General features: G+C 46.1%; 1 protein-coding gene across 1 annotated transcript in view; it reads left to right on the top strand.

Moving 5' to 3' along the window:
* Positions 1 to 21,658, top strand: part of CA12 (carbonic anhydrase 12) — an 80,768-nt gene that overhangs the window by 35,155 nt on the left and 23,955 nt on the right. The window contains exons 3-6 of the mRNA XM_038746462.1: positions 10,189 to 10,368; positions 12,416 to 12,558; positions 17,137 to 17,232; positions 19,760 to 19,823. Coding sequence (XP_038602390.1) covers positions 10,189 to 10,368; positions 12,416 to 12,558; positions 17,137 to 17,232; positions 19,760 to 19,823 — 483 coding nt within the window. The remainder of the gene's footprint in view (positions 1 to 10,188; positions 10,369 to 12,415; positions 12,559 to 17,136; positions 17,233 to 19,759; positions 19,824 to 21,658) is intronic.

Genomic DNA, 21,658 nt, shown 5'->3' with positions numbered 1-21,658 from the left:
AAGTCAGTCAATCATATCTATTGAGTGCAGAGCACTGTACTAAGCACTTGGTAGTGTAGCTTAGTGGATAGAGCACAGGCCTGAGAGTAAGAAGGACCTGGGTTCTAATCCTGGCTCCACATAGCTGCTGTGTGACCTTGGGCAAATCACATAACTTCTCTGTGCCTCAGTTACCACATCTGTAAAATGGGGATGAGTGTGAACCCCATGTAGGACATGGACTGCATCCAATCTGATTAACTTGTATCTACCTCAGTGCTTAGAACAGTGCTTGGCACTTAGTAAGTGCTCAACAAGTACCATTATTATTATTAACACTAAACGGACACATTCCCTGCCCACAATGAGCTTCCAGTCTCCATCTGCTGTCATCTGAGTTGCTTTCTCTGGTGTTCTTCACTCTCTGTGGGAGATTCTCAGGATCTATGATTTTGGTTTTTGACTTCACAGGAATCTGCCCCCAAATGCTCAGGCTGGTGTTCCCCATATCGATAAATCCCAGCCCCTGACACAACAATCGTTTTGAGTGCTTTTCTACAGAAAGAGAAAAGGTCCAGCTTATGACATGCCTTACTGAGCCCCAGAACACTGCAAACCATGACACAGAAGAGGCATTTAGAATTGCCCGTGTTCTTCTCCTATTCCAGCCCAACATAATGAGCCTCTTTGGCCTCTATTGGGCCTCCAGCTGAAGAATTACAAAGATGGGGAAAATTTGACTTTTGATTTTATCTTGAAAAGAAAACGGAGTTGCTTATATGTATTTTAAATCAGTTCACCCAGACCACCATGTAAGAATCAAACAGATGGAAGGATGACATGCAAGCTAGAAAGAACTTCAGCATTTCAAAGAGTCACTTAAATATGATACTCTAGTTGTGGTAGCCAATCCTGTCAAAAGTTTGCAGAGAGTTTAGTCTTGGCAGAAAAGGGACAAGGACTGAGCTCATAAACCACGGCCTAGGATGTAAAGGCTACGATTCTCAGGTAAAGGGCAGGAGGATTGGTTAAAAGCGGTATATAATTTGAACTGGGAGAATAATAACTATGTCATTTATTAAAGTACTTGCAATGTGACAAATGCTGGGGGAGATACAGTAATAATAGCTGTAGTATTTGTTAAGCACTTCCTGCGTGCCAGGCACTATACTAAGTGCTGGGGTGGATACAAGCAAATCCAGCTGGACACAGTCAGATCAGATCATATGCAGGTCTACCCAGAACTCGCTATCTAAGAGTTAGGGTGAACAGGGATCTTACCCTCATTTTTCAGATGAGGAAACTGAGGCCTAGAGAGGTTAAGTGATTTTTATAAATGGTACTTGTTAAGAGCTTACTATATGCCAATCACTGTACTAAATGCCAGGGTAGATACAAAATAATCAGGTTGGACACAATCCCTGTCCCACACGGGGCTCCAAGCCTAAGCCGTGAGGAGTAGGATTTAATCCCCATTTTACAGTTGAGGGAACTGAGGCACAGAGAAGTAAAGTGACTCGCTCAAGGTCACCCAACAGACAAGTAGCAGAGCCAGGATTCATTCATTCATTCAATCGTATTTACTGAGCACTTACTGTGTGCAGAGTACTGTACTAAGCACTTGTGAAGTACAAGTCGGCAACATATAGAGACGGTCCCTACCCAACAACGGTCTCACAGTCTAGAAGGGGGAGACAGACAACGAAACAAAACATGTAGAAAGGTGTCAAAATAGTCAGAACAATTAGAATTAAAGCTATATGCACATCATTAACAAAATAAATAGTAAATATGTACAAGTAAAATAGAGTAATAAATCTGTACAAATATATATACAGGTGCTGTGGGGAGGGGAAGGAAGTAGGGCGGAGGGGATGGGGAGGAGGAGAGGAAAAGGGGGGCTCAGTCTGGGAAGGCCTGCTGGAGGAGGTGAGCTCTCAGTAGGACTTTGAAAGGAGGAAGAGAGCTAGCTTGGTGGATGTGTGGAGGGAGGGCTTTCCAGGCCAGGGGAAGGACGTGGGCCGGGGGTCGACGGCGGGATTAGAACCCAGTTCCTCAGACTCCCAGTCCCGGGCTCTTTTCAACAGGCTCCGCTGCTTCTTCTGCCCAAGGACACACAGTAGGCCAGTGGGAGAACTGGGGATAGAACTCATGTCTCCTGGCTCCCATTCTCATGTTCTTGCTCTTTCCTCTAGGCCAAGCTGCCACCCAAACACCAGCAGTTTCCTAATTTCCATTGCTGAGTTGAATCTCTCCTGGCCAGAAGACTTAAGCAGGGTGGGATGGGAGATGGTTTGAGGAGCTCAAATACTTCTGCTTTCAAGACCCATCACAGGCAGGGCTGGGAGAGTCGGTCAGCTCCAGCCAATGATCCCTCTGTACTCAATGCATTCCAGTGCTCAGTACAGTGCCTGACATAAAGTAAGCGCTTAACAAATACTAGAATTATTATTAAAGGCACCGGGCTTTTGCCTAAAGGGGCTGGAGCTGAGTCCCGACAAGCTCCAACACCAAGTAAGTCTTGGGTAGAAGCCATCAGCTGGAACTTGAATCCAACAGACCAGATCAGTTTATCATCAGGTTAGGGTTTACACAGTTTCTAAGTGGGTGCTTTCTGACGTCCTATGGTTTACTGATTGTTCTACTCATCCTGAACTCCCCCTTGACCTTTGTGACTCGGGTAGGCCTCAAGGCTCAGGTCTCTAAAGTGGGATTTCTGTTCTCATGACTTCTTCATCCCTAATTCCTTCAAATTCAGGACGTGGCTTCCTTCCTACTGGAAGGAGCACGGACGTAAGTTCTAATCCTGGCTCTGTCTCTTGCCTGCTGTGTGGTCTTAATTTCTCTGTGCCTCAGATTCCTCATCTCTAAAATGGGGATTCCACATCTGTACTCCCTCCTACTTAGACATAAGCCCCATGTGGGTCAGGGTCTGTGTCCAACCTGATTATCCTTTATCCACCACAGCAGTTAGTCAGCACTTGGAATATAGTAAATATTTAACAAATACCATTCATTCAATCATATTTATTGAGTGCTTACTGTGTGCAGAGCACTGTACTAAGTGGTTGGGAAGTACAAATTAGCAACATATAGAGACGGTCCCTACCCAACAACGGGCTCACAGTCTATTATTATTATTAAACTTGCCAAGTGCTTACTATGTGTCAAGCACTGTTCTAAGCACTGGTGTAGATACAAATTAATCAGGTTGGACACAGTCCCTGTCCCACATGGGGTTCACTCACAGTCTAAGTAGGAGGAAGAACAGTAATTTAATCCCCATTTTGCTGCTGAGGAAATGGAAGCACAGAGAAGTTAAGTGACTTGCCCAGGGTCACTAGGAAGTTCTCCCCCTTCTAGACTGTGAGCCCGTTTTTGGGTAGGGACCGTCTCTGTATGTTGCCAACTTGTACTTACCAAGTGCTTAGTACAGTGCTCTGCACACAGTAAGCGCTCAATAAATACGAATGAATGAATGAATGAATGGCCCGGTGAACAGCAACCCTCCAGGTGACTTGGCCTAGTGGAAAAAACATGGGATGGTGCATCAGTAGATAAATTTCAATCCTAACTCTGCCACTACACTCCAGTGTGCCCTGGGGCAAATCACTGAACCTCTCTGAGCCTCAGTTCAATAAACTGTAAAAGGGGGTGACTTTCCTGTTCTCATTCATTCTTTCAATTATATTTATTGAGTGCTTACTGTTTGCAGAACACTGTACTAAGCACTTGGGAAGTACAAGTCGGCAGCATACAAAGCATACTCTGCACACAGTAAGCACTCAATAAATACGATTGAATGGATATAGAGACGGTCCCTACTCCCTACCTCTTAGATTATAAGACAGGACCTGTCCCTTCTCCGCTTATTCTATACCTTCCTCAGCCCTCAGCAGATAGTAAATACTTAAGAAATCCTGAAATTAACTCCAGGTGAAGCCAGGTGGTTTGAGGGAGGTGAGTAGAATAAGGTGAACTCTTCCAGGGAAACTTTTAAGGTAGGTCTAGACTCTTAGTTGAAAGCAAAAGCCATTTTCATCTTAAATAGCTGTATAATTGAGGTCAAATATTGAGAAGGAGCATGGCCTAATGGAAAGAGCACGAGCCTGAGAGGCAGAGGACCTAGGTTCTAATCCCGGCTCTGCCACTGTGTGACATTGGGCAAGTCGCTTAAATTCTCTGTGCCTCAATTTCCTCATCTGTCAATGGGGATGAAATATTACTCCCTGCTACCTAGACTGTGAGCCCCATGTGGGATAGGGACTACATCCAACCTGATTATCTTGTATCTACCCCACTGTCCAATTCAGTGCTTGGCGCTTAACAAATACCAAAATTGTTGTTAATGATCTGCATAATATAGTCACATTTATTGAGCATTTGACTGTGTGCAGAGCACTGTACTGTTTGGGTGAGTACAGTATAACAATATAACAGATACAATGGGGTGAGGGAGGCTGACTCTTGGCTGCTGTGGTTGCCAGATGCAAAGCTGAGCAAATGCTTCTTGGGAAGGAAAAGTCGAGGAGCTTCCAAGGAACTGAGTCACCATTGCTCACCACCACCACAGTGACAAGTGCCAGGGATTTGTGCTGTGTGTCAAGTTCCTTCCCAGAGACAGGAATGTGTTTGTGGCTTGAGGCTTCTGGGAACTTTGGCATCCTTTGCAGCCAGCCCTACAGGCAGAGGGAGATCTGGCCACCTCTACGACTGCTGAAGTGCCCTCCTTAGTGCCTTCCTGTGTAATAATAGTGGTTCATTTACTGAGTGCCTACTTCAAAAAAAAATTAGACAGAAAAGCTGCCCTGCACTAAGTACTAGGGTATATATACAAGATGATGAGGTCAGACACAGTCCCTGTCGCTCATGGGTCTCACAGTCCAAGGGGGAGGGAGGGCAGGTATTTCATCCCCATTTCACAGATGAGAAAACAGAGTCACAGAGAAGTTAACTGATACTCCACATCGCAAAGTGGTGGGTCTGGGATTGGAATCCAGGTCAATCAATCAGTCAACTGAACAGTGGCATTTACTGAGCAACTGTGGACAGAGCACTATATTAAGCACTTGGGAGAGTACAACAGAGTTGGCAGATGTAGGGAATGCATCCCCGCCCATTAGGAGCTTACAGTCCTCTGACTCCCAAGTCTGTGGTCTTTCCACTAGGCCACGCTGCCTCCCAGTGAAAGTGCTCTACCTATAATCCCCATGCATTCTTCTTTGAGAAAATACTAAAACCATCTTGTACTCACTGAACCCCTCCCACCCACCTCGACCAAAGGCCTCACCCCTAGACTAGCACAGAGCCCAATGACTGCCTCTTCTGCTCCCTTTGCTCCAACTTCGTACTAAGCGTAACCTCCTTAGCAAAAACCCAACTGGAAGGGAGAAGAGAGATCATGTGGCGATGATGATGATGATGATGACATTTATTAAGCGCTTACTATGTGCAAAGCACTGTTCTAAGTGCTGGGGAGGTTACGAGGTGATCAGGTTGTCCCATGGGGGGGCTCACAGTCTTCATCCCCATTTTACAGATGAGGTAACTGAGGCCCGGGGAAGTTAAGTGACTTGCCCAAAGTCACACAGCTGACAAGTGGCGGAGCGGGGATTTGAACTCGTGACCTCTGACTCCAAAGCCGGAGCGCTTTCCATTGAGCCATGCTGCAATAATTCCACGAGCAGTGATTCATTGATTCATTCATTCATTCAGTCGTATTTATTAAGTGCTAACTGGGTGCGCTTGGGAAAGTACAATACAACAATAAAGAGTGACAATCCCTGCCCACAATGAACTCACAGTCTAGAGGGACTGTGCTTTGTGGCACTGCACACAGCACGAGCAATAGAATCAATTCCTCCCCATAGGTTCTCTGTCCTGAAGCCTGATGTGTTATAGAAGGGCTTTGAAGATGGGTAGATTAGTGGTCTGCCAGATGTGAGGGAGGGGGTGGGAGTTCCAGAAGGAAGAAAGGAGTGAGCAAGTCATGCTCTGCACACAGTAAGTGCTCAATAAATACGATTGATGATGATGCCCTCCTTTTGGCCAGGAACTTTCCCATCTTCAAAATCTGACTAAAGTTTCAGGAAGCCTCTCTCTCTCTCATCTCCCATTTCCCCACCCAACTCCTCATTCACCTATGCACTTGTGTCTGTGAGTTCCAAGCTCATAGGGACTCGCCTCACCTCCCCAGTAGCAATTCCCCCAATCTGTAATTTATTTTAGTGTTTGGCTCGGGGGCTAGACTAGAAGTCTCTGGAAGCAAGGAGAGTGTCTATTAAACTCCACTGTACTCTCCCAAAAGCTTAATACAGTGTTCTGCTCAGAGTGAGTGCTCAATCAATCATCAATCAATCGTATTTATTGAGCACTTACTGTGTGCAGAGCACTGTACTAAGGGCTTGGGAAGTACAAGTTGGCAACATATAGAGACAGTCCCTACCCAACAGTGGGCACACATTCTAGAAGGGGGAGACAGAGAACAAAACAAAACATATTAACAAAATAAAATATAATAGATATGTACAAGTAAAATAAATAAATAAGAGTAATAAATACATACAAACATATATACATATATACAGGTGCTGTGGGGAAGGGAAGGAGGTAAGGCTGGGGGGATGGAGAGGAGGAGGAGGGGGAGAGGAAGGAGGGGGCTCAGTCTGGGAAGGCCTCCTGGAGGAGGTGAGCTCTCAGTAGGGCCTTGAAGGGAAGAGAGCCACTAACAGATTGATCCACTGATTATCCTAGTCCCCCTCGACCTCTCAACTGCTTTTGACACTGTGGACGCCTTTTTTTTGTTGTACAACCGCTAAGACAACAGACAAATGATGCTCAGCGGGGAGGCCTCAGATTGCTCATCTCTGAACCTCCAAGGCAGACAGCACAAGAGAGGGAGGTTTTATGTAGAATGCTAATGGGGTGTCAACTCAGTGAATGAGAGTTCAGGAATCCATTTGTATCACCAATCCCTTCCCCTAGACCTCTCCCCTCTGCCCTCCCAGACACACATACACACCTCCTCATTCATTCATTCATTCAATCGTATTTATTGAGCACTTACTGTGTGCGGAGCACTTTACTAAGCGCTTGGGAAGTACAGGTCGGCAACATATAGAGACAGTCCCTACCCAACAATGAGCTCACAGTCTAGAAGGGGGAGACAGCCAGCAAAACAAAACAAGTAGACAGGTGTCAATGCCAGTAGACAGCCAAGCACACACTAACAGGCCTAATTCTGGGTATCGGGTAGTGCCTGGGAGCAATATCCTGCTCCGTGCCCCAGAATTCATTCATTCAATCAAATTTATTGAGCGCTTAACTGTGTGCAAGCACTGTACTGAGTGTAATATAACAATAAACAGACACATTCCCTGCCCACAGTCTGCATCAGGAGCCCTCATCCTGGCTCCCAGTGGCCCCAGCCCAAACATACAAGCCCCCCTTTCCCCTGGGTTCATAGTAGTCGAACGAGCTACAACAAGCAAATCATTTGGTCCTCTCTGAAAGCCTCAGCTCACAGCTAAGCAATTTAATTGTCATGGGAAATAATCCTTTAAACAGATGCTCTACATTCTTTAAAGACTTTTCCCTGTGGGAAACAAGGAAGAAAGTTTATCAGAACTTGGGGACTGTTTATTTTTTATTTTCTGGTGGGAGGTAGTGCCTGCTAACGGTTAGTGCTGGAGCCTGGGCCCTGGAGGCCTCTATCCAAGATCTCCAGCCCTAATTACTACTCTTCAATCATTTATATACTAATCCAAAGTTTTGGGTTTTTTTTTTTATTATTGGGACACTTCCTAGTTCAAATCCAAGAATTAAACCAGAATCCTGTTTGTCAAGCCTCCTCGTTGGGTTGAACGTTTATCTGTCAATCACATCTCCAAGATTAAGGTCTCATTTTCCCACCCTTTTTGCCCTCCTTCTGTGTGACTTACGCACTTGGGTCAGCATTCTCTAAGCACTTTTATATTCACTCCACCTCCAGCCTCACAGCATTTATGGATATCTCCTTATATTCTAATAATAATAACAATAATAATAATAGTACTTACTAATCATTTAGTATGTGTCAAGCACTGTTCTAACCACTGGAGTAGATACTTGCTAATCATGTTGGACACAGTCCCTCTCCCACGTGGGGCTGGCAGTCTCAATCTCACTTCACAGATGAGATAACTGAGGCCCAGAGAAGTGAAATGACTTACCCAAAGTCACACAACAGACAAGTAGTGGAGCTGGGATTAAAACCCATGACCTTGAGACTTCCAGGCTCCTGCTCTATCCATTATGCCACACTGCGTCCCGTGGAAATACCCCACTATTTCCCCTATCTGTATTGTAGTTTAATGTCAATCCCCCCACACATTCCTTGTGTAAACTCCTTGCAGACAGGGATCATATCTGCCAATTCTGTTGTATTGTACTCTCCTAAGTGCTTCATACGATGTTCTGCGCAAAGTAAGTGTTCAATAAATATGATTGATTACTCGATTGACTGTTTAACGAGTGCACAACATTGTTTTGAAGGCTTAGGAGAGTCCCTCAAGGCCCTGTCCTCAGGGAATTTACAATCTATAAGGGGGGAAACGGGCAGATCAAAATTACTCATAAATAGTGGGAGCAGGAGGAGAAACAGAATATGAATGTTTGCGGATAAAATAGGTGAATAATGGGATATGCAATTAAGTATTATGGGCAAGGAATGTGTCTGCTAATTCTGTGGCATTGCACTCTCCCAAGTGCTTAGTACAGTGCTGTGCATCATAGTAAGTGTTCAATGAGTATCATCGGCTGATTGGCTGATTGATGGATATATGTAAGTGCTGACCTAGGCAGTGGAAGTCAAGTACTTTTGTGGTCAGGAAGCATCAGGTCATAAAAGTTAGACTTCAAAGGCAGGAGGTAGTTGAGGCTGAATGCATCTAGCTATAATTTATTTCAGGGTCTGTCTCACCCTCTAGACTGTAAGCTCCTTGTGGGCTGGGACCATCTTTAATAACTCTCTGGTATTATTATACTCTCCCAAGCACTTAGTACATGCTCTGCACACAGTAACCACTCAACAAACACCACTGACTGACTGAATGATTGACAGACTGCACCTAGCCATCACCAAGCAGCGTGGCTCAGTGGAAAGAGCCCGGGCTCGGGAGTCAGAGGTCATGGGTTCTAATTCCGGCTCCGCCACTTGTCAGCTGCGTGACTTTGGGAAAGTCACTTAACTTCTCCGTGCCTCAGTTCCCTCATCTGTAAAATAGGGATTAAGACTGTGAGCAACATGTGGGACAACCTGATTACCTTGTAACTCCCCCAGCGCTTAGAACAGTGCTTGGCACATAGTAAGTGCTTAACAAATACAATCATCATCATCATCATCATTTTCTTATATCTGGGCTGGGCCAATCTGACCTCATGAAGTTGAAGTGTTGTTTCCTGGAAAGCTGCAGGGATCATTTCTGGGCTTTTGGATATTAAACAGTCCAAATGCAAAATGAGGTAAAAAGCGAGCAGCTCAGATTTTTTAAAATCAAGAGGTCAGGAGGGTCCCCCTGAACAACGTCTGTATGGTGCCTTACAAAGGAAGTATGGCCTAGTGGAAAGACCTTGAGAATGGGAGTCAGGAGAACTGGATGCTCTGTGTAATCTTAGGAACATCATAAAACCTCTCTGTGCCTCAGTTTCTTCTTCTGTAAAATAGGGGTGATACTTTCTTTTCCTTCCTCTTAGATTGTGTGGGTCAGAGACTAATCTGATGTGTGCAGCATGGCCTAAGGACAAGAGCCTGGGCTTGGGAATCAGAAGACGTGGATTCCAATCCAGGCTCCACCATTTTCTACTGTGTGACCCTGGGCAAGTCACTTCAGTTCTCTGTGCCTTAGTTCCCTTATCCTTAAAATGGAGATTAAGACTGTGAGCCCCATGTGGGACAACCTGATTACTTTATACCTACCCCAGCGCTTAGAACAGTACTTGGCATGTAACAAGTGCTTAACAAATACTTTAATTATTATTATTATGATCGTGTACCAACTACAGGACTTAGCACATAGTGAGCACTTAGTAATTATCCAAACTAATAAAATAACTTTGAGAATTGAGTTCTGGGGATCAAGAGGATGGAAAAAGGAACTAGTAAGGTTATTAAACTGAAAGTAGGACTAAGAGGAATCTACCTATGAAATGCCTTTGCTCTAATCTTCCCAGGTCCTGATGGAGAAAAAGCGTGGTCAAGGTCCTACCCCTCCTGTGGGGGACAGTTACAATCTCCTATCGACTTTCACAGCGATATCCTCAAGTATGATTCCACCCTCGCAGCCTTAGAACTGGAAGGCTACAACGCATCCCACCCCGGAAATTTCAACTTGACTAACAACGGACATTCGGGTAGGTGGATTCTGTTGTACAAGGTGATCAGGTTGTCCCACGGGGTCTCACAGTCTTAATCCCCATTTTACAGATGAGGTAAGTAAGGCACAGAGAAGTTAAGTGATTTGCCCAAAGTCACACAGCTGACAACTGGCAGAGCCGGGGTTTGAACCCACGACCTCTGACTCCAAAGCCCGTGCTCTTTCCATTGAGCCACTCTGCTTCTCAATGGAAACAAATATCATTGTTGTTATTATTATTATTAATGATGATGATAATAATAATAACAGCAATTTAACTCCCATTTTACAGATGAGGAAATTGAGGCACAGAGAAGTCAAGCGACTGCCTAGGTCTCACAGCAGGCAAGTGGCAGACCTAGGATTAGAACCCAGATCTTCTGACTTCCAGCAGTCCTGTGCTCTTGCCACTAGGCCATGCTGCTTCTCCTAAAATGTTCCAACTCTCTCTTGCCATCTGTATACGCTCTGTCAACTGTAGCCTAAAGGCAACTAGATTAACTCCGGAGAGGAAACATAGGCAGGGAACACGCCTACCAACTCTGTTGTAATGTACTCTTCCAGAAGCTTGGTTAGCAGGGCCTAGTGGATAGAGCATGGGCCTGGGAATCATAAGAACCTGGATTCTAATCCAGACTCTGCCACATGTCTGCTGTGGGACCCTGCGCAAGTCATTTAACTTCTCTGGGCCTCATTTACTCCGCACTTTCGGCTTCAAGGCTGTCCATCACCTCGCCCCCTCCTACCTCTCCTCCCTTCTCTCCTTCTCCAGCCCAGCCCGCACCCTCCACTCCTCTGCCCCTAACCTCCTCACTGGGCTTCGTTCTCGCCTGTCCCGCCGTCGACCCCCGGCCCACATCCTTCCCCTGGCCTGGAATGCCCTCCCTCTGCATATCCGTCAAGCTAGCTCTCTTCCTCCCTTCAAAGTCCTACTGAGAGCTCACCTCCTCCAGGAGGCCTTCCCAGACTGAGCCCCCTTTTTCCTCTCCTCCTCCCCACCCCACTGCCCTACCTCCTTCTCCTAACCACAGCACCTGTATTTATGTTTGTACAGATTTATTACTCTATTTATTTTACTTGTACATATTTACCATTCTATTTATTTTGTTAATATGTTTTGTTTTGTTGTCTGTCTCGCCCTTCTAGACTGTGAGCTCGCTGTTGGGTAGGGACCGTCTCTATATGTTGCCAACTTGTACTTCCCAAGCGCTTAGTACAGTGCTCTGCATACAGTAAGCGCTCAATAAATATGATTGAATGAATAAATGAATGAATGAATATTTATTTTACTTGTACATATTTATTCTATTTATTTTATTTTGTTAATATGTTTTGTTTTGTTGTCTATCTCCCCCTTCTAGACTGTGAGCCTGGTGATGGGTAGGGACCGTCTCTATATGTTGCCAACTTGTACTTCCCAAGCGCTTAGTACAGTGCTCTGCACACAGTAAGCACTCAATAAATACGATTGAATGAGTGAATGAATGAATTTACCTCACAGCGTAAAATTAGAATTAAGACTCTGAACCCAATGTAGGACAGGGACCGTGTCCAACCTGTTTAGCTTCTATCTACCTCAGCATTTAGAACGGTGCTTGACATACAGTAAACGCTCAACAAATATCATCATTACAGTGCACTGCACACAGTAAGTGCTCCATAAATACCATCGATCGTTTGAATGATTGATTCAAAAGTCCGAATCCACATGAATTCCGATTCGGGACCCAAATGAATGAGGTGCTCCTGAACTCGGATCCCCATCCCGCCACCCTTGCTTCTGTTCTAACAACGATGACAACTGTGGCATTTGTTAAGTCCTTACTGTGTGCTAAGCACTTTACTAAGTGCTGGGATACATACACGATAATCAGAGCAGGCACAGGCTCACAGCCTCCCACATGAGGCTCACAGTCTACATTACCCTCCATTTCTTTTGTGAGGCTCAGCTCCAATCTCTTATCTTCAGATGCCGTGAGCGCTCACATCTTGGCCTTTTCCATCGCTGCTGAAACGTTCTTTTCCCTTTTCTTCTCTCCCTGAAGTCAAACTGAGCCTTCCCGCCCACCTGCACATCCGTGGGCTCCCGGCCCGGTACAGCGCGGCCCAGCTGCACTTGCACTGGGGGAACCCGAACAACCCGCGCGGCTCCGAACACACCATTGCCGGCAGACACTTTGCAGCTGAGGTAACACAAGCCAGCGAGGTTGCTGAGGTCAAGGGTTGGGCTTTGTCCCAGGGCTGGTCCCTCTCCCCACTCCCGCTGCCCTGGAGCTTTGACCATATTTCCCCTCCGCTCCATCACCTGGGTCGGGAAGCGGGGTCTGGCTCTCTTCAGCCTGTTCAATCCCCGTTTCGAATCCTGCCCCTCCGGATCCATCCGCCCTTCGAGGCTGAGAGCCAAAGCCGGCCTCCGGGTGGTATGGATGGTTCCCCCTTGGGGGTCCTGGGAGAGGTCATCCTCCCAACAGCTCAGGGGCCAGGTTTTAGACCAGTGAGGACTCAGGGCAGAAAACAGGGAACCTGCTGAAGAGCTTTGGGGCCCCAGGGCTGGTGTCAGGGATTCTGTTGGCTTGGGAACCCTTCCAGCACAGGGGTTGGGGGAGGAAAAGGAAGAGAAGGGGGAGAGGTTTCCGTAGCAAAATGTTTTGCAAAAAAGAATGTTTTACAAAAAATGTTTTACAAAATGTTTTACAAAAAATGTTTTACAAAACAGAGAAGCAGCGTGGCTCAGTGGAAAAAGCCCGGGTTTTGGAGCCAGAGGTCGCGGGTTCGAATCCCGGCTCCACCACAAGTCTGCTGGTGTGACCTTGGGCAAGTCACTTAACTTCTCTGAGCCTCAGTTACCTTATCTGTAAAAATGGGGATTAAGACTGTGAGCCCTACGTGGGACAACTTGATCACATTGTATCCGCCCCAGCGCTTAGAACAGTGCTTTGCACATAGTAAGCGCTTAACAAATGCCATTATTATTATTATTATTATTATTTTGCTGGTGCAGTCCTCCCGTCCGCTTAACCTTCAAGCCAAATAATAATAATTGTGGTATTTGTTAAGCACTTACTATGTGTCAAGCACGGCTCTAAGCACTGGGGTAGATCCAAGCTAATCAGGTTGGACACAGTCCCTGTCCCATATGGGTTAAACAATCTTAATCCCCATTTTACAGATGAGGTAACTGAGGCCCAGAGAAGTAAAGTGCCTTGCCCTAGGTCACATAGCAGACAAGTGGCAGAGCCTGGATTAGAACCCACGACCTTCTCTCAGGCCCATGTTCTATCCACTACACTGTGCTGCTTCTCTCCAGGCGTCCATCTGATTTTTCCCTGAAAATTGGAGGCCCCTGCAGGCAGGACCCAAGGTAGCTGCAATCGCTGCTCCCGGCTTCTGCCAGCTTTTTAACCATCTGTGGATATTTCCGATTCCTACTGAGGTCAAATGCCCAGGTTGCCAAACCAGGATCCTAGTGTCCATGGCAACTTCCAGCCGGGATGGGTACTCTCCAGGGGCTGAGCCGGTTTCTTGTTCTAGACATCTCTGGGCCTTTCCCCCTGGTCTCTGTGACTGAGACTGTGAGCTACATATAGGACAGGCACTGTGTGCAACCCAATTTGCTCGTATTCACCCCAGCACTTAGTACAGTGCCTGGCACAAAGTAAGCACTTAACAAATGCCACAATTATTATTATTATTGTCATTATTAACTGTGCTGACTAATCATGTTGGGACTTTGCTGCAGGGCTGCCACACCATGCCCTCAGAGCCGTAGCTTCCTGCCTCCTACTACTAGAGAAGCAGCGTGGCTCAGTGGAAAGAGCATGAGCTTTGGAGTCAGAGGTCATGGGTTCAAATCCCAGCTCCGCCAATTGTCAGCTGTTTGACTTTGGGCAAGTCACTTAACTTCTCTGGGCCTCAGTTACCTCATCTGTAAAATGGAGATTAAGACTGTGAGCCCCCCGTGGGACAACCTGATCACCTTGTAACCTCCCCAGCGCTTAGAACAGTGCTTTGCACAAAGTAAGCACTTAATAAATGTCATCATTATTATTAGGCTTCCCTCCCGTGTCTGAGGAGAGAAAGGAGCACTGGGAAATCAGAGATCCAGGGAGCTGTCTGAGTGCACTGAACCCAACCGGATTTGACCCAATCAATCAATCGTATTTATTGAGCGCTTACTGTGTGCAGAGCACTGTACTAAGCGCTTGGAAAGTACAAGTTGGCAACATATAGAGACAGTCCCTACCCAACAGTGGGCTCACAGTCTAAAAGGGGGGGTGCAGTCTAAAAGGACTCATGTTGGCCTCTTCCAGCCCCTCACACCTAGGTCCTTGTGGGGTGGGCAGGCCAAGCCCAGCCTATGAAGAACCTTAGCCCACGACCAAGCATCCAGTGAATTTTATCAGAATTTCGTCAAACTCCTACCTGTGTATTTTCTCTCGGTGATTAGTACAGTGCTCTTCTGTGCTTAGTAATAATAATGATGATGATGGTATTTGTTAAGCACTTACTATGTGCAAAGCACTGTTCTAAGTGCTGGTAAATACTACTTCTATTAATTGAAACACCTCCACCCGTGTGCTTTGGTCGCCTCTGTTCCTTGACCCCGGAGAGTGTGTCAGATGTGCTTAACAATGTACCAGCGGTGCCCGTCATTGAGGACCCATTAGATTGCAAGTTCTTTGAGGGCAGGGAACGTGCTTCCGTTCTCTCCCTCTGCTCTCAGAAGGGGCACAGAAAGCACCAGTGATTGATTGACCTTGGTGGGCAACTATTCCCACTTGCGTTTCTAACAGCCGAGTGGTGACAATATGGTCTCAGAAACCGCGGAAGAACCAGTCCTCCTTGCAAGAGAAAAAGCAAACTTTCACAGCTTGGCAGAGGCGTGCGTTTTGTTTATATTTGAGAACTGCCAAGAATTTTGTTAGCATGACTTGCCCTTCTGTTTAACCCCAACCCATTAGTCCAAAATGGCTGTTCTCTACTGACGTTGGCCAATTTTTCGCTTGTCATGGTATTTCACTCCCGCCCCTATTTATGAACAGGAGTCATTCACGTTGTTTATAAGGAGATAAACAGTACCGATCACCTAATGGACTGCACTCTAAATAATTCCATGCTAATATTCCTCAGTCCATAACCGCTAAACTGTTTCACGTCTCAGGCAAACCATAGGTCTAGGAGAAAGTGAGGTGGGGAAGAAATCTAATTCCTGACTCAATATGATGGGTCTATCGGAGGTCCATATGTTTCGGTCCATGCCCCTCTCTGAGCCTCCTCATACACTGCAATTAACTTCAGGCTAATTGCCATATGGAGATTCCCCTGGCCAGGGCATCTGGAGACAAGTAGGTGCAAGTGAGGCATGGGGGTTAGGGGGAGGCGCAGGGAGGGTGTTGCATCCTCAGGTGTTTCTAGTTGTTTCCTTTTGTGAAGCCCTACCCCTTGGTTCCAGGCATTAGGGGAAGAGCGACAGGCATAGCTAGAGATGCCAAGATGATAAAAAATTTATTGGGTTGGAGAAGGATGGGCTGAAAATTAAGGAGGCTTTTCAAAAGAATGCCTAATTACCCAAAGATAGCTGATTTGAAATGATCTTGAAATTTCCCTGGAATTGAGCCATCTGAGGCAACACCTCTGATCCAAACCCCACCAATTGGAAAGAGTCTAGACAATAACTGTGGTATTTGTTAAGCGCTTACTGTGTGCCAGGCACTGTACTAAGCTCTGGAGTGGAGAAGCAGCGTGGCTCGCTGGAAAGAGCACGGGCTTTGGAGTCAGAGTTCATGGGTTCAAATCCCGGCTCCGCCAATTGTCAGCTGTGTGACCGTGGGCAAGTCACTTCACTTCTCTGTGCCTCAGTTACCTCATCTGCAAAATGTGGGTTAAGACTGTGAGCCCCACATGGGACAACCTGATCACCTTGTAACCTCCCCAGCACTTAGAACAGTGCTTTGCACATAGTAAGCACTTAATAAATTATAATTATAATATAATACATGTTATACATAATATAAATTATTATATATAAATTATATAATATAAATTATTATTATTATAAGCAAATCGGATTGGACACAGTCCCTTTTCCACGTGGGGCTTTCAGTCTCAATCCCCAATTTGCAGATGAGGTAACTGAGGCACAGAGAACTAAAGTGACTTGCCCAAGGTCATACAGCATACAAGTGGCAGAGCCAGGATTTGAACCCACAGCCTCTGACTCTCAGGACTGTACTCTAGCCATTACGCCATGCTAGAGGTTTGCTCAGTTAGGCAAGAGAAATCAACCCAGGCTAAAGAGGATCAACTCTAAGCCCAGTGAACGTGTGGACTAAGGTAGGACCGATTTGAGCTGGTAAGTGAGGGTGTCAGTCGCCCTAGAGCACATGGCCGGGGGGTGGTAGGAGCATAGCAGTTGTTAGAGGGAGTGATTAGGGGTGGCAGTTAAGCCACACCTAAGCCCTTGAGTCCTCACAACAGTTATGCATTATTTTTTATACTTTACCATTCCCTCCAATCTGTAATTTAATTTAGTGTCTGCTTTCCCTGCTAGATTGCAAAATCCTGCAGGGCAGGGATCATGTCTAACAACTCTATTTGCACTGTCCCAGATGCTTAGGACAGTGCTCTGCGTAGAGTCAGCTCTTAATAGATCCTACTGATTGACTGATTAGTTGGAAGAGCCAGGTTCCAGCTAGTTTGGGGAATCCACTGGATGCTAATAATATGCCAATATTATTGTTAATTGGCTGTCTCTTCCTCACCGTAGCTGCACATTGTATATTACAATTCAGACCGTTACCCGGATGCAGCGACGGCATCCGACAAACCAGACGGACTGGCTGTTTTGGCTTTTCTTATTGAGGTAAGATGCAATAATAATAATAATAATAATAATGGTATTTGTTAAGCGCTTACTATGTGCCAAGCACTGCTCTAAGTGCTGGGGTAGATACAAGGTCATCAGGTTGTCCCACATGGGCTCAAAATCTTAATCCCCATTTTTCAGATAACTGAGACCCAGAGAAGTTAAGTGATTTGCCCAAAGTCACACAGCTGACAAGTGACGGAGCCGGGATTAGAACCCACAACCTCTGACTCCCAAACCCGGGCTCTTGCCGCTAAGCTACGCTGCTTCTCTAAGCAATGCTTAGTCCCACCCTCCTCTGCTCCCCCCTTTAAAGCCCCATCTTGGGGGCATTCAGATCTTTGAGGTTACAAATGGACAAGTGCAACAGGGATTCTGCACCTGGCCTTGCAGGTGGGATAGGCTGTGTGTGGGAGGGACCCATGTCTTTCCTCTAGAATGTAAACTCAGTGAGGGCAAGGAAAGTACCTACCACCGTTTTTTGTTGTGGTTGGTTTTTTTTTTTTAGATGGTATTTGTAAAATCAATCAATCGTATTTATTGAGCACTTACTGTGTGCAGAGCACTGTGCTAAAATGATTAGTATGTTGCAGATACTGTACTAAGGTCTGAGGCTGGTACAAGATAACCAGGTTGGACACAGTCCCTGTCCCTTATGGGGCTCCCAGTCTTAAGCCCCGTTTTACAGATGAGGTAACTGAGGCACAGAGAAATTGTGACTTGCCCAAGGTCACACAGCAGACAAGTGACAGAGCAGGGACTAAAACCCAGGTCTTTCTGACTCGCAGGCCTGTGCTCTTTCCACTAGGCCACGGTGCTTCTCAACCAACTATATTGTATTGTACTCTCCCAGGTGTTTAGTACAGGGCTCTGCACATGGTAAGCACTCAGCGAATATGATTGATTTTTCTGTACACTGGAAGAAATTTAGGTAGGACTTTCTCTGTCCCTATATGGTAGGTTCACCGTGAACAACTGAGCTGCCTGCAGAGGCGGCAGGGTTTTGTCACATTCTGGTTCATCATCATCATCAACCATATTTATTGAGCGCTTACTGTGTGCAGAGCACTGTACTAAGCGCTTGGGAAGTACAAGTTGGCAACATATAGAGACAGTCCCTACCCAACAGTGGGCTCACAGTCTAAAAGGGGGAGACAGAGAACAAAACCAAACATACTAACAAAATAAAATAAATAGAATAGATAGGTACAAGTAAAATAAATAAATAAATAGAGTAACAAATGTGTACAAACTTATATACATATATACAGGTGCTGTGGGGAAGGGAAGGAGGTAAGATGGGGGGGGATGGAGAGGGGGAATGGTTAGATGTTCCCTCCCATTAGCTTCAAATGCCTAGATGAGACTGCTGAGAGGGTGAGCCAGGGCCCCATAGGTGAGATGAGAAAACCCGGACTGTGACGCTGGAGGAAGCAGGTGCAATAGAAAGCACAGGGCTAATGTTTCCAGTGACAGGACGGCAGGCTCTTCTGCCAGTCCTGAAGCAGCTGTCTCCCCCTTCCAGACTGTGACAAAGTCTCCCCCTTCTAGACAAAGCGCTTAGTACAATGCTCTGCACACAGTAAGCGCTCAATAAATACGATTGATTGATTGAGCCCGATTGTTGGGTAGGGACCGTCTCGATATGTTGCCGATTTGTACTTCCCAAGCGCTTAGTACAGTGCTCTGCGCATACCGTAAGTGCTCAATAAATACGATTGAATGAATGAACTGGGAATTCCTCCTCCTCCAAGAGGCCTTCCCTGATTCACTTTCTGCTCTTCAGATCGTATCCTCCCAATCTATCTCCTCAGCACCTATGCCCTTACAGCCATCCACAGCACTTTCTTATATACTGATTTACACATTCTATTTAAGCAATTTTTTATTCCCTTATCCATCTTTCTATTCTCTTGTTATAACAAGTTGGATCTCTCTTTCATCCTAGCTGTAAATATTTTTGTCTCAGTCTATCTCCCTTGTTAAACAGTAAACTTCTTGAGGGTAGGCATCGTGTCTTTTACCTCTATTGCTCTCTCCCAAGTGCTCAGTAGAGTGTCCTGCACTCGATGGTGATAAAGAAACATGGAGAAGCCGAATGGCCTAGTGGATAGAGCAAGGGCCTGGAGTCAGAAGGACCTGGGTTCTAAACCCTGTTCTGCCAGGTAGCTGCTGTGTGACCTTGGGCAAGTCACTTAACTTCTCTGTGCCTCAGTTACCTCATCTGTAAAATGGGGATTAAGACTGTGAGCCCCATGTGAGAAAGGGACTGTGTCTAACACGATTTGCTTGTATCCACCCCAGCGCTTAGCACATAGTAAACGCTTAACAAATACCACAATTATTATTAAATACCATTGACTGATAGTTCTGCCAATGCCACCTTCCGTGGAATGGGACTCTGACCATCTGAGCTGGGAAAAGCAGGGCAGTAAGGACCTGTTCATCTCTTGAGAGTTTCGGACCGTAATTCTCTTCTTTTTCCTTCAGCCCAAATGGTTCAGTGGTCTGGTTTGTGTTGCAGGTGGGCCCTTTCAATCCATCATACGATAAGATCTTCAGTCAATTTCAGAACATTAAATACAAAGGTGAGTAACCCAAGGGCTACCTCGCACTTTCATTTTTCTGGAGGATATGTCAGAATTCCCTCCCCATCTGAAACATATTTTAATCCCTTTCCCTACTCTATTGTGCTGTACTTTCCCAAGTTCTTAGTACAGTGCACTGCACACAGTAAGCATTGAATAAATGCCAGTGATTGACTGACACTTAGAAAAATGGCCAAAGTTTGGCCCACAGTTCCAGCAGCTGTGTGCAATGTGCTGTGGATTTTCCTTTCTCATAGGGCAGGGGTGTTTGGAAACCAAATCAAAGGGTATTTTTAGCTGACAAGGGAAATTCAGTGGTAACCAGTGGGGTGTTTTAGTAGGTAAGGGTTTAGAGCATTAGGATCGGAGAGAGGGGGAGGAGGAAAGGAGAGAGAGAAAAAGGGGTTGCGGGAGAGGGAGGTGGTCATGGGCTGTGCCCAGTGCATTTCTAAATCAATATATATGCATATCCTGCTGTGTGGCTTTTTACAGCTGATAGTAAATGTTATTATCCCATATTCCTTGGGATCATTTCCTTCCACTGACATTTCATCCAGGTTTTAACCGGACTGCATCAGAAGATTATATACACACAGCCACTCAGGGACACATGCATAAAGAAGTGTATATACTAAATACTCTCCATTAAAGCTAGTCCGGAGGAATGGCACAGGTATATCTTGAAGGGGATAAACTGCATCCTAGAAGGGCAGCTGCATGCTGAGAAGGAAAACCCATTCAATCCCTGTCCGTCATCACTCTCCAGGGAGATCTCTGCGGAATCTGAGGCTGCAGCCGCTACCATTCCCCCAGGACCATGTTAGCTAGAGTCTTTATTAAGCACCTATTAGGTGGGTCAGATCAGACACAGCCCCTATATCCCTCATGGGGCTCACAATTCATTCATTCAATCGTATTTATTGAGTGCTTACTGTGTGCAGAGCACTGTACTAAGCGCTTGGGAAGTACAAGTTGGCAACATAAAGAGACAGTCCCTACCCAACAACAGGCTCACAGTCTAGAAGGGGGAGACAGACAACAAAACAAAACATGTAGACAGGTGTCAAAGTCATCAGAACAAATAGAATTAAAGCTATATATGCATCATTAACAAAATAAATAGAATAGTAAATATGTACAAGTGAAATGAATAGAGTAATAAATCTGTAGAAATATATATACAAGTGCTGTGGGAAGGGGAAGGAGGTAGGGCTGGGGGGATGAGGAGGAGGAGAGGAAAAAGGGGCTCAGTCTGGGAAGGCCTCCTGGAGGAGGTGAGCTCTCAGTAGGGCTTTGAAGGGAGAAAGAGAGCTAGCTTGGCGGATGTGTGGAGGGAGGGCATTCCAGGCCAGGGGAAGGACGTGGGCCGGGGGTCGACGGCGGGACAGGCGAGAACGAGGTACAGTGAGGAGGTTAGCGGCAGAGGAGTGGAGGGTGCGGGCTGGGCTGTAGAAGGAGAGAAGGGAGGTGAGGTAGGAGGGGGCGAGGTGATGGACAGCCTTGAAGCTGAGAGTGAGGAGTTTTTGCTTGGTGTGTAGGTTGACAGGCAGACACTGGAGATTTTTGAGGAGAGGAATAACATGCCCAGAGCATTTCTGCACAAGGATGATCCGGGCAGCAGAGTGAAGTATAGACTGAAGTGGGGAGAGACAGGAGGATGGGAGATCAGAGAGGAGGCTGATGCAGTAATCCAGTGAGGATAGGATGAGATATTGAACCAGCAAGGCAGCGGTTTGGATGGAGAGGAAAGGGCGGATCTTGGTGATGTTGTGGAGGTGAGACCGTCAGGTTTTGGTGACGGATTGGATGTGTGGGGTGAACGAGAGAGTGGAGTC

Source organism: Tachyglossus aculeatus, chromosome 5 (assembly GCF_015852505.1).
Source record: "Tachyglossus aculeatus isolate mTacAcu1 chromosome 5, mTacAcu1.pri, whole genome shotgun sequence".
In the NCBI taxonomy this organism is placed as follows: domain Eukaryota; kingdom Metazoa; phylum Chordata; class Mammalia; order Monotremata; family Tachyglossidae; genus Tachyglossus; species Tachyglossus aculeatus.
Note: the sequence above shows the minus strand (reverse complement) of the source record. Positions and strands in the feature narration are given on the sequence as shown.